The sequence below is a fragment of the Pempheris klunzingeri genome, chromosome 4 (assembly GCF_042242105.1).
Source record: "Pempheris klunzingeri isolate RE-2024b chromosome 4, fPemKlu1.hap1, whole genome shotgun sequence".
NCBI classification, from domain to species: Eukaryota; Metazoa; Chordata; class Actinopteri; order Acropomatiformes; family Pempheridae; genus Pempheris; species Pempheris klunzingeri.
Genome location: NC_092015.1, coordinates 22,631,367 through 22,644,713, shown reverse-complemented (window position 1 = coordinate 22,644,713; position 13,347 = coordinate 22,631,367). Strand labels below are relative to the sequence as shown.

The following is a 13,347-nucleotide window of genomic DNA, read 5'->3' as shown; positions in this document are numbered from 1 at the left end:
AAGAAATCCAAGTATCTGAAAAGGAGACCTTTATTCAGAAACTGCTCTTTGCAGTGTTTGACATTAAAATCAGTTTTTTTTTTATACAGTACAATGCAAAAAAATCTCATCCTGACTTGAGGGCAGTCATGACATAAATACAATCACCATAGTCTCAAATGAGAGGGACGGGTTCGCTTGAGGTTCTGACCAATCAGAGCACAGTATGTGACCAACATGATTAGAACAATAAAGGCCGCCAACAGACAGAGTTCATGATGTCACTCATATGCTTGTCAACACACACACATGCACGCGCACACACACACACACCCTGTACAAACGCACACAGCATATAAACAGCATAGAAACAGTAATTTCAAAATGCATTCAAACGGACTTGCAGGTCAAATGTAATGAGTACAGTATAAAATACATTTTTGTCTTCATCCTCAGTAACAACAACAATAATTAAACATCGATTACAACAGTTATATTGATGATGGCAGCGCAAGGACAAAACACAGCTCTTCACTGGCAAATTTGTGTCCGTATGAGGGGGCAGGCTCCTTGTTGGCTGTGAGAGGCACAGAGGTGCCCACTGTACAGCTTTTGGAAAGTGGCTACTGGCTGTGTTTTTTGTTTCTGGACATGAAGGAGATGCAAACGGAGACAGACAAAGGCGATAAGGCAGAGAGGAGGAGCCGAGCTCATCACAGAGGATCGAACAAATCTAGAAAACCAAGATCTTGTCTCTCTGGACTGAGTCGAGGTCGTCGTCCATGGTGAGGAGGACCTAGGAGGGAAGAGGACAGGTGAGATTTCCCATTCCAACAACATACTTAACTTTAACTTTTAAAAATTCACAGATTGTTTTAGAAGTTTTAAATACATTTTTTCAGTTTGAATGTGCATTAAGTGTATATGCTGCATGCCTAAATGAACTAAAGCACGCGCGCACGCTCACGCACACACACACACACACACACCAAACAGGATCATACCAGAAAGGATCCAAACATGGCGATGGAGGAGAGGAAGTGCCAAATGTCATGATCGTCAAAGAATGACAGCAGAATACAGTCCCTGTTGTGCTCACGAGACTCTGCTGGAGTTTTCTGTGTCAGGAGAGAGAAAAACATGGAGTAAACGAATGCCACATTAAGTAGAATTTAAGTTCTTACAGAGTCCGTGGGTGCTGCTTCTGTGTGAAATATGCATGTGAGAGTTGGATTTACTAACCTGCCATGTGCTGAGACCCTGGAAGAAGAAATACAGTGCGAAGCCCCACACCACAGCTGTGAACAAAATACAGACCAACGCCAGACACTGGATTTTCTCACCGCTGCGCAGCTAAAAACACAGAAAGAAATGCTTTAGATGGACAAAATATTTCTGCTCTTTTAGAATTCTAAATGCTACCTAAAATGTGGATACAGACAAATACACATACCTTCATAATGATGTAAAATGCAAAGTAGAGCAGCAGGTTGCAGATAGCAATGGCCAACAGGTAGGAGGCAAAGTCATTAGGTCTGACTATGAGGCCGTAGGCAGCTCTGGAGGGAGAGAGCAGGACGGTGATGTCAGCAGTTAGTCCTGCATTGTGAATTTTAAAGGTCCCATATTCTGCTTATTTTCAAGTTCACACTTGTATTTGGAGGTCTTACTAGAACAGGTTTACATGGTTTAATGTTTAGAAGAACACACATTAGTGAGAAAAATGAAAAACAATGGCGGACTGCGAGGTGGACTCAGGGAGGTCACATGATCGACAGATCCCCTTATGACATCATGAGGGGAGCCAAATCTAAACACCGCATTTCCACACAGATTTGTTGAAAGATGCTGCAAAAGAAACAGAGAGGGTGGCCTTTTCTCAGAATTTAGAGGCGTTCATGTTTACATTGAAAAGACATTCCAAAGTGCATTTTGCATAATATGGGACCTTTAATTTATTCTGTCTCTCCTTGGCAGCAAGGAAAAGAAGAAACATACTGTTTACTTACAGAGACCAGTTGACTATGTTCCCCATTACCAGCAGAACCATCCGATCCTGTCAGACAGACAAGAGGATGATTCTTCCACTGTCCCAGCCAATGTTGCAGATGACTTAAACACTGACAGCACTTAAACACACTGATGCAGATGTTTCTGGTAATTACTCACGATGTACATGGGTCCACTGCACTGTCTGATGGAATCTGTGTAGATAATGTACACCATCCTGCGCAGGACCCCGGAGTCTGACACAAACATACAGCTGCAGTCAAACACTCCACAGTCAAATCCTGACTGACCTTGTTCCTATGCATCAAACTCTTCACATTTCACAAGTGATTGTAAAACACAACAAACATCATTCTGTCTGTACAGTTTGCAGTTAAATTGTGTTGCTAGACAAATCGACTTCAGGTTTCTTGCTGTGATCTTACCCAGCCTCCATCGGCCCATGTAGTAGAGCTGTGTGCTGAGGAGGAGAGTGGCCAGAATGTGGATCACAGAGAAAATGATCCAGAAGACTGTGTTTCCTTTCCCGAACACCTGCCAACGAGACAAGCATTAAGAAACGTCTATGTCTACCTCTGCATGTGCAAAACAATGTCCGTCTGTATGTGTGTGTGTGTGTACATACCACTCCCAGCACGGAAAAGAAGATGACCGCAGCCAGGCAGGCATAGGCAGTGTAAGCACTTGCATTGATGTCAGGGTGTCTCTTCTGGTACAACTTCAACATGCACAGTCCGGCAATCATGTACATGAAGGAGGTATCTGCAAAGAAATGTGGAAACATTCCAACAGACATCTTTATTTGACATCACCATCATTTATCTTCTGAAACAATAAAAGGAACAACAACAGAAAGCTGAGTGGAGGATGCAGATTTTAGACGTGTCCTAGCAGGAATACAGGCCGTCTCACCAAACTGGAAGTTGGTGTAGTTAGGACAGACATGGTAGCAGGCACTGAGCAAGCCCTCCATCATCAGAGCAGTTCCCATGGCATAAAACAGACCAAAGTGCTTTGGAATACCACATTCCTGGGGGGGGGGTGGAAGAGATGAACATTGAACTAATAATTGAGCGTTAACTAATGATGCCAATGTCACCGTTTTCAGTCACTAGGAATAGAGCTGGAATCCATTTTTGCTTAATGACAAAGGCGTGTGCCTTACCAGCGCGTTGACATCGTTGCGGACGAGGGCTCGGTTGTGGACGATATCTCTTTTGAGAACAATCAGGAGAAAGAGGAGTCCCAGCATCACGTAACCAAGGTTACTGAGGATGTTGTTGAACGCGCTGTGTGTGACAACAGTCACAATATTACTTAACACACAGGTATGCTAACCATACTGTGGTTGTAATAATACATTTCAGGCACCTGGACAGGCAACATGCTAAACCACACACACCTTAGAGCTCCCAGCGGGTGGGCACACAGGAAGTTGTAAAAGCAGATGTCCTGGTTTCCTGTAACATTGACCACCTGAAAAACAGAGAGTCGGTTTAGCATTCATCTACAGTTCAGCAGCATCTGCGTGTTGACCTATTTTTTTTTTTTTTTTTACAATACCTTTAACACAAATATCTTTTAAGTCACATTAGCGTACCGTCTGATAGGTGATGACCAGTTGAACGACCGGCAGCGCATAGAATACAGCAATTGTAGCAATGTTCCTGGAGAGAAGACAGTCATTAGACTTATTTATAATTATGATGTCTGGAAGAATTCTGTGCTTCATTGTTTCACATCTCTGTCCAACCAGTCAATAATATTTCTATTGCTCTAACAACCCCCAGGGTTCTTACAAGCTTAGTTTTACTGGACTACTACTCAATTTTCTGGGTAGGACATGCTGAAATTGCACAAGAATACACATCATTTCAGCACAGGATGGTTAATGGATTGTGGATTTGGCCTAGACTGGGAACTAAAAGTATCTTTGTTCTTGTGTCGTTGTGGTCGATTCAACTCTTTAATGGTGTTTGGTCTAACCAGCGTCCTCACCAGAAGTAGATTTGGTATTTCTTGCTGAGGATCCTCTTGTCTTTGCGGGCCAGGTCAGACACACACAAAAATTTCTGTAATGAAGAGAGGACATTATATCGGCAAGGCGTGGTGACATTTCAACATCACGACGGTGCCTTGTCTTAACTGGGTTACCTTGGTGCGGACAATGTTTTTGTCTGAGTTGATGTCGTCCAGCGTGTCGTAGTCATCCTCCTCCACAGAGCTCAGAGACTCCTGCCTACTTCGTCCGACACTATCCAATGATCGCTCTGATAGAGGGAGATAGAGGTGAGAGAGGAGGAAGTCATGGTGAAGAAAATTAGCTTTCATTCACTAGACGGACAATCTGGTCAATTAGATGGACGTCTGGATTTAAAAGAATTTCTAATTTTATTTAAATGGTGCAAAGATCATTATATTACACCTTTTAGTTTGGGAAATATTTTGAAAATATTCAAATAGGAATATTGGTACTTTGATCTTTGCACCATTGATACTGTTTTACTGTTCATTTTAATGTCATCAGATTAGGAGTCTGGCCACTTTCCGGCATGAACATCTAATGCTGTTTTCACATGGATTCAGGGCGACGGTAGACAGCACAGCTTGATGGTAAAATAAGGGGAGCCCCGCAGAGAATACCAGCACTGGTAGATGTAGACAGCATTGCCGTCCAAAGTTAAAATATTTGAACTTATCCTCCGCAATGGAATATACAAAATGTTCTGTAGCTCCCTCACAACAGCAGAAAACATGCAATAATGCATTTTATACTGTACTATGCTTTATATAATAATGCAGTGCATGCTAGAATTTCACTTCATATATTTTACTCCATCAGACTGTTTCTTTGTCCCGTTGTATCTAGAATGTGTTGTCCGTCTGCCGTCTACCATCTGCCTGAATCCACGTGAATGCGGTCACTGATGTATGATTCAAAGAGTGCTGATTGGTTTGATGTAATTCTCTGAACTGATTCGGCCAATTATGCGATGAGTGTATCACCAAGACGGATGGCTATATGGTGAAGATGATTGAGGATTGGACGACGTTTGAAAGGCTCCTGTCCTGATGAACAAAGACACACAGAAATATGTATATATATATATATATATATATATATATTACTATAATAGCACTCAAAAGTTTGGGGTCAGTCAGAAAGTTCCTTATTTTTTAAAGAAAAGCTCTTTTTTCAGGATTTTAGCAAGAAATGGCTGATTATAATGGATATCTGCATAGACCTACAAAGACCCATTTTCAGCAACCAATGCAACCTATGTTCCAATGCCACATTGTATTAGCTAACACCACCTGATCAATAGCAATAAAACTAACCTTCCTTGAGCTAGTTGAGTGTCTGGAGCATCAGCATTTGTGGGTTACATTAAAGCCTCAACATGGCCAGAAAAAAGGAAAAACATTCTTTTGAACCTCGCCAGTCTATTCTTGTTCTGACAAATGAAGCCGACTCCACGCAAGAAAATTGCCAAGAAATTGAGGATATACAGTGGTGTACGTGTACATGAGAAACAGAGCGCTCATGGGTCCTCCACTCGCAGCTTCAATAAATAGTACCTGCAAAACACCATTCTAAACATCAACAGTGTGAAGAGCAACTGAGGAATGCTGGCCTTGGGTCACAAAGAGAAAACATATGATGTGCAGAAAAAATGAGAAAATGGAAGAGTTCTTGACACCTCGTCAGGTATGGTGGAGGAAATGTGATGGTCTGGGGTTGCTTTCATGCTGGTAAGGTGAAAGATTCTTACAAGCTAAAAGGGATCTTGGATAAGGAAGACTATTACTCCCTGTGGATGGAGGTTGTTTGGAGGCAATTTCCTCCTACAATGACCCAAAGCACAGCTCCAAGAACTATCAGAGAAGAAACAGTCATTTGGTATTCTGTCTATCATGGAGGGCCAAGCGCAGTCACTAGATCTGCACCCTATTGAACTGTTGTGGGAGCAGCTTTACTGTATGGTGAGTAAAAGAAGTGCCCATCAAGCCAATCCAACTTGTGGGAGATTCTTCGAGGTGAAGCTGCCTCAACAAGCTATAACGCCAAAGGTCTGCTAGGCTGCAAATGAAAGATTCTTTGATGAAAGCTAAGTCTGAAGGACAAACTATCTATAAGCTTGACTATATTTTCTTTTCATTTTGCAACTCATTTAATGAATGAAAGTTTTCGTGGAAAACAAGAAATGATCTGGGTGGCCCCAAATGTTTACGCGGTAGTGTAGTTGCAAGGGGGCTTTGGAGACATTCTGCAAAGTGACAGAGGTAGGCCAGAAGAAATGTGTGTGACTATACTTACCCATGTATCCGTAGTTGTTGTCAGTTGATGTGGCGCTGTCAGTCAAGGCCTCTGAGCTGATTGTGCTGCCGTTGTCGGCTGTGGATGAAGAAGGTTATTAAAGTCAAACTCCACACTAAGACAGACATAAGCAAAACCAGAACTGTCCAAAACTCACCGAAGGAGCCGTATTCATATGGTGAGGCTACAGTCTTGCCTGTGGAGACACACACACACACATCTAAAAACTCCCATACAAGCATATGTTAACATATGAACAAGCACCAATACAACTAATACTTGTTAGTATGTTAATGCTGCACAATAACACACCACTGCAGCTAATATGTTAGTCCACAAACACAGAGAGGTGAGGGAGGCAACAACACATGCAGGGATCCACTTAGAAATCTGGTGCCACAAACAGCACTTTTGAACATTTTAGTGAATGGGGGGGGGGCAGGGTGGCTCTGAGGCAGGTTAGTGACTGCAGTGAGGGTGAACTTTGTTACTACACAGCCCATGAGACGCTACAGTCAGCCACATGTCTTTATCTTGTTTTCTGAAGGGTATGACAGCTAATGCATGCACCTAAGGACAAGCAACAAAGTGTGCAGACAAGCGACACAGCGTGAGAAAAGAGCAGCAGATGCAAGACTGGAGTAAGTGTTTCACTATACCATCTCCGTTCTTCACAAGCAAAGAGGCTGAACCAAACATAAACATGAGGGAAAGAGAGTTAAAAATTCAGCACATGCAGACATGTTAAATTCTACAAAAAGAGAACGTTAGATATATAACACAGCTCTACGGCGCAGATTTGTGGAATAAAGAAAACAGTACAGTCCGCACCCCCCCCAATGAGTCCGTAATGGGCCAGTCCATCATAGCTAGTTGTTGGCTTACCGGTCTCAGCAGGCGACGTGTCTTCAGGATTCTGAAAAACCTCTCTCTTCTTATTCGCTCTGAAGAAATGGAGAAGAAAAGATGCAAATCCAAATCATTTGGATTCCGTATAATAGTGAACTTCTGGTGGTACATTCTTTGATGTAGAGACCAATAATTTCTATAAGGTTGTACATTGTAAACTTAACTTATTTTGGCCTTTAACCTAATTAAACCAAGCAAAACCCAGTCAAATGAATTAATCTTTGAGGCGGTATCTGCTGTAATGAAGATTGTCTATGTCTACAAGCATATTACTACAAAGGAAAGACTTTTCAGGATCAAATCACAGATGCAAATATCTCAGTAGTGAAACAAGGCTGTGCACATGAAGTGGATGAAACAGCTAATTCAGAACAGTGAAAAATCTTACCGCCTGTTTTCCAGACAGGCCACGAGCAAGGTGAGCAGGTAGAAGGTAAGGAAGATACCAAGGCAGAACAGCATGCCCATCACATACACCTCCGCTGTGGAGTGTGAAGATAGACATGTTACTGTGCACTCATTCACATGCCAATACTGCCTGAACCTTCCCTGCACTGCCATGAAATAGCATGATTAATTTCATCTTACAATTGGGAGAGACATGTGAATTGGAGCATGCGTGGAGCATGGAGATCAGAACTTTTATGAACATCTTTTGGATTTGATCAAAATAATAATAATAAGTATGTTAGCTTTTGAACTATGAACATTTTAAAAATGCCTTTTAGTCCACGTATGGATAATTCTAGTCTGAACAGTTTCTATTTGCGAACATGCGGCTTACACTTGATAGCTGGGGAGACGATAACATCAACGACCTTGCTACGGTTGCCGGCGTCGATCAGCTCATCAGGACGGAGAGGGTAAAAGCGCAGAGGACCGCCACACGCCTCATCCTCTGTTTTTACCACAACCACCACGTAGAAACTGTTGCTGGGGAAGTCTTTTCTCTAGATGACAGAAAGTGACATGAAGATATTATATGGTTTGTGCTGTAATGAAGGGATGAGGAGGACAGGCACGTGGCTGTGTGGCAAACACTACCTGCACAGTGATTGCGCCTTTTTTGGTCATAGTCTGGTACATCCCAATAAAGGCCACATTGTTGTCAAGGTCATAGACCGGGCACTGAAGAGAAAGACGGACAGAGAGGGAGTCAAATCTTCTGAAAACATCATAAACCAAATGTTTTCTTTGTATTGCACTGACACCGCTGCAACAAACTCAAGTACGCCCTCAAGTGGTCCAAGAGTGTTACTACATGTTGACCACACTGCCAGGGGCCATGTGAGGGTATCAGCTACCTGGTTTCAGGGGAAGTGGAGTGTTTATACCTGGATGTCCTGGACGGACATAACTGAGCAGGGGAAGGTCATATCTGAGTTGACCTTGACGATCACAGTGTCCACCCCATCTGGGAAGACATACTTGAAGTACTGAGAAAGAAAGAATTAGAGGGGATAAGATTAGAAAACACAGATTCAGACTAGATCAACCCTGTTTGTGTTGCCTGTCTTCCCTCTCTATCTAGTACTCTGTATGTAGGAGGGTGAGACAATTTCCACAACAAAAAACACACCATGAGGACACAGGAGTAGATAAACTGAAGTACTGGCTCACTACCATGACTGATGATGAATAAAAGATTTATCTACAGATGCTATTAACGGCCCAAAAGTTTGTTACCATTCAAATGTGTTGGAAAAATGAATTTGAAATTCTCTCCATTCTTACTGTCCTCTTTTTCACTAGTACTAGTTTCTCATTTCTCTTGTCACTTGTAGTACCCTCCACCCCCACTCTCATCCTGCCTGCTACCTACATTGCTGTGAATTATCTTATAAGCACACCAAGCTGTGTTATTGAGCTGTATACCTGAGGTTGGGATGGTGACGCAGTGAAGGTAAATTTCTTGTCTGTCCTGTAATCAAAGTGAAGGTAACATGTCAGATTTACTAGTAAGTTCCGTGTTGGTTACTACAAAACCCAGCCTGGTGGCAAATGCATTAAGATCAGAATTCAGGCAACTATGTGATTATATCAAATTTCACGTACTGCAGGGTGAAGCTTTCAACGCGGCTGACCCTGAGCTGGTAGTTTGTACCCTGGCTGGACAGGGTCGACACATCCACAAAGAAGTACTGGGTCTCAGAGGCGGCCCGGGTCAAAGGCTGGCACAATGTTCGGCCCACATGATTGTAAGGGTACTTCCTCTGGTAGCTAGAGAGAGAGACATAAAGAGGTTGACAATCAGAGAAAGGAAGAGCAGGAGTTCCCATTCAGAAGGTTTTTGTTTTTGCAATTACCTTAGGCTTAAATTTAAATTAAATCTTGACAAGGCACACTTGTTAACTGAAAACCATTCCTAGTGACGACCTCATGAAGCTGACTGAGAGAATGACAAGAGTGTCCAAAGCTGTCATCAAAGCAAAAGGTGGCTACTTAGAAGAATCTAAAATATAAAACTATTGTATATATGTTTGTTTAACACTTTTTTTGGACTGCTACTGTAGGTGGAAAGCTAGTAGACAGCATCAATGAAAAAGAGGTAACGTCTGCACATCTACTCCATGCCGAAGAAATGTTTTTATTACTGCCAATGTTTCAATGCTACTTAGATCTTCATCTGGTAAATATGCCTAAAAATTGGAAATCACACCCATATTTGTACATCATGCACACCAGCGGGCTGACAAGCTCTATGCACAATGCTGACTATCCCCATTACAAGGATTACAGTTTCAGAATCAAATGATCTAACTAGAAAATGTATCTTACATAATATCTGAGCAAAATCACTAAAATCAGCTCTAGAAAATGTTGCTAAATTCACATTGCACAGCTACAATTGTGGTGGATTTTTTTTAAATAGAGCATGTAATGTGAAAGAGAAGTAACTTGATGACTGATGACTTTGAGGAAGCCCATTTACAGTAAGCTGGGCTGCTCACATCTGCACTCACAGATCTCAGAGGAGGAAGTGAGAGTCGAAAGTTCACTGGTGACAAGACAGCTTACATGAAAACTAGCGAGGTAATTCTGGTATTGCACAACCAGACAGTCTACCTGAGAGTGTTGGAGACACAGATCACATTACAGATGGGCTGTTGGCCAATAGCTAATACAGAACTTAACTTAATGTTGGAAAATCCCAAATTAAAATCCCGAATTTGTTTGTTCTTCCCTACAAAGTACATCAAATGCTTGCTGCGTCCGAGAAAGAAATAATGACTGCAATTCTCGCAAATGTCCAAATACAACGTCTTTAAATAAAAGACATGCAGCAATCATCTCTCTTCACCATTTTTACACAAGACCCTTTAACAAGCATAGCTAACATTTACAGATGTTCTTCTGTTACTAGGCTATTAAGCACACATGCAATTCTCCACACCAGCAAGAAAATTAGCTTCACTATATGACTTATGACTCATAGCTGTTTACTATCTAGGTGAAACAGAAGCAAACAGACAGACACTCCCTAAGAGGAACTTTGGATCATTACTTCGTGAACCATTGCCATGTGTGCAGTTACATACAAGGATGTATTTAAAGGTCTAGTATCAAAACTGAGCTAGACACGAGCCTATTCAGTGCTGTCGAGACCGGCCTTACGGTCCTCTTACTATCGATTTGGTCAGTTTAGGCATTGGACATAACATCATGACACCCAGCTAATGTGTATCTACAGCTGATAACTTCTTCCTCATTCTAAGCGTGCAGATTTGATTTGAAATCCAGTATTTGTGTGCAATTCCTAAATATATATAATATATTTAACTTCATATCCTATTATTTTTGAAAAGCTCCATGGTCATCAAAAGCACAGTGGAGACTGGGGCAAATCTCAGCCATGCTCAACAGCTACAAGACTATTATTTAGTGGGGGGCAGGCCTCAGGGGAATGGGGCTAACAAAACAATCTACTGTGTCATTTCTTTAGCTGATTTTAAAAGAAATAAATAGGACACTTCCTGGTGAATCCAGTTTGCATCGGGCTTTAAGTGTGGATACTCACAGGCCTCTCAGTATGAGAGGGACTTGGAAGGACAGCACAGCTTGCTTCTGTCGCACCACAAACAGGATGGGACTCTCAAAACCGTGTGACAACACATCCACAGACACACGCACTCCCTCTGTCTGAAACCCAAAGAGGGGAAAAACAAAAGGTCACGTTACACTGAATATCACTTGATACCATGAAGAGGAAAGCAAACCTACAATCCATGTGAACTCACCTTATTTCTGGAGACGGTGTGATTAAAAGCATAAATAGTCTGGTTTTCACTCGTAACCGTGTCATTATAGGTGACATCAAACTCTGCATCTTTCTGGACCACATTTTTTGTCTCCCCCAACGCTCCACTCCCACAAGCAAAATGGGTCACATATAACCAGAGCAGGGCTGCCAACCCTGATCGGATCCAACAAGGAGTAGGTCCACAGCTGTTTTTGTGTCGAGATTTCCAGCAACTCCTGAACACCATTTTGTCCGACACAGTCTTCCAAACAGGCAACTGATATCTAGGGTTCTTGTAGCCGGTGCGGCAGTACTAATAAAAAATCCACCCCATTCAGCCAGCGTTTGTTACTCGGATAGCAAATAGGCTTGGTTAACCGTGCCACCTCCAGCAATGACCAACAACATAAGCAGCTGCTACCTGCCACGCTAAACAACTGCGACGTCGTCTATATCAAACAAATACTTGCTCCTCTTCTTATAAACGTCGCTGCTGTCATCTATGCCACCACCAACACAACTCTCACGACAAAGCCTACAAAGCTGCTAGCTAGCTGTGCTTAAGTTAGCTTCGCTGCTCAGGTAGCTCCATGCTAAGATTTCGGAATTGTAGTCGTGTAAAAAATAAAGTGTTTTTCCAAGTCTGTCCGACGTCAACGGTTGTCACGGCCGGTGTTCGCGGCACCACGGCGTTGTACGAGTATTTTTCGTACGAGGGTGAAACGATTCGGTGTGTTTACAGTGCGGAAATTTGGTGCCAGTGGCGCCCCCCACGCTTAGACAGTAAACAAACCGAGGATGACGTCATGACGTCATGTCGCTGCCTCTACTTCTCAAACACCAGGGTCGTTTGAGAGGAGCCAGGCCTGCGCAGAAAGCCCCACCAGCAGTAACCGCACAATGCATGCCGGTTAGTCATGTGTCCGGCTCGATCCCGACTTGCTCTGACGTCATGCACGCGCCGGCAACGATAACCTCACGAGCTCAAAGCGGCCGTAGTTTTTAGAGCCAGGCACCGCATCTGCGAGGCCCAGGGCATGATGGGAAACGCCTGGCTGTCACCTGATCAAAGAGCTGATTGGCTCTTGATTATTACCTCGAACACCCTGATTCCTAGAAAATCCTATTTTTCTGTGTTGTTATAATATTTCATCATCATCAACAACAACAACAACAACAACAATAATAAATAATTTGATAATAATAAATAACATAAAAATGAGCAATTACAACGTGCTCTTCAAGACAGATATAAACAGGACAAAGGATATAATACAATGACAGGTACACACACATTCCCACAAATATTAATAAATTGAAATAAAGATGATAAGAAAGTTTTGCTGATCTCTGCCTCTGTATGTAGCTGTGTGAGAATGTTTGGACTTTAAGTCCACTCGTTCCATTTCTTCATTCATCTTATATAACTGGTAGTGCCATTACATAGTCTACATTTTCTGTAACTTACAGCCTTCTAGGGTTAAAATCTCTCCATGATTCACTCCTCAGTTACAACAGTAGCATCGAATTGACAAACGCTGTGCTGTACTGTAACAGCAGGGGGAGGTGACTAGCCACATTTTCCAGTATCCTCCAAAGAGCATAAAGGACCTCACGGAAATATTTACATCCTGTTACTTTCATCACAACAAGAAATCTACTTTTCACGGTGGTGACTATGAACCAACTACTCACTATGACTATTAAAAGCACATCTCTTGAAATAAAAAGAAATGAATCTTATCTTAACATCATACTATGGTTACTATGGACACTGTCTGTCACACTGAAAGCCCGCCCCATCACATCACTGACACAGGCCCCAGCTGTTAGTCACTATAGCACCATTAGGCAGGTACTATAAGGCTGTTTTTGTCATAGCCATGGATAA

At 42.4% G+C, this 13,347-nt stretch overlaps 1 protein-coding gene across 3 annotated transcripts; it reads right to left on the bottom strand.

The window, feature by feature from the left end:
* Positions 1 to 6: 6 nt before the first annotated feature.
* Positions 7 to 12,245, bottom strand: sidt2 (SID1 transmembrane family, member 2). Of its 3 annotated transcripts, XM_070828905.1 has the most exons (27): positions 11,455 to 12,245; positions 11,235 to 11,356; positions 9,272 to 9,436; positions 9,092 to 9,137; positions 8,551 to 8,652; positions 8,261 to 8,344; positions 8,001 to 8,166; positions 7,605 to 7,698; positions 7,193 to 7,251; positions 6,967 to 6,993; positions 6,465 to 6,503; positions 6,308 to 6,385; positions 4,996 to 5,058; positions 4,144 to 4,259; positions 3,988 to 4,061; positions 3,590 to 3,656; positions 3,392 to 3,465; positions 3,155 to 3,278; positions 2,902 to 3,019; positions 2,615 to 2,751; positions 2,415 to 2,523; positions 2,149 to 2,225; positions 1,989 to 2,035; positions 1,433 to 1,538; positions 1,222 to 1,332; positions 984 to 1,097; positions 7 to 775 (listed from the first exon to the last, which is right to left on the bottom strand). In XM_070828905.1, exons 1-27 carry the CDS (start codon positions 11,701 to 11,703, stop codon positions 713 to 715), a joined length of 2,631 nt encoding a protein of 876 aa, XP_070685006.1. In that variant the 5' UTR covers positions 11,704 to 12,245; the 3' UTR covers positions 7 to 712. The 3 variants fall into 3 exon arrangements, with proteins under 3 accessions (XP_070685006.1, XP_070685008.1, XP_070685007.1); XM_070828907.1 differs by lacking the exon at positions 4,996 to 5,058; XM_070828906.1 differs by lacking the exon at positions 6,967 to 6,993.
* Positions 12,246 to 13,347: the final 1,102 nt, after the last annotated feature.

Bases quoted from the DNA above. Each gene is read 5' to 3' on its own strand.
- sidt2 (XM_070828905.1), bottom strand. From the start codon at position 11,703: ATGGTGTTCAGGAGTTGCTGGAAATCTCGACACAAAAACAGCTGTGGA. The intron at 11,357-11,454 runs GTGAGTTCACAT...TTTGGGTTTCAG, and splicing joins ACACCGTCTCCAGAAATAAG to ACAGAGGGAGTGCGTGTGTC. The intron at 2,036-2,148 runs GTGAGTAATTAC...TCTGTCTGACAG, and splicing joins GCAGTGGACCCATGTACATC to GATCGGATGGTTCTGCTGGT.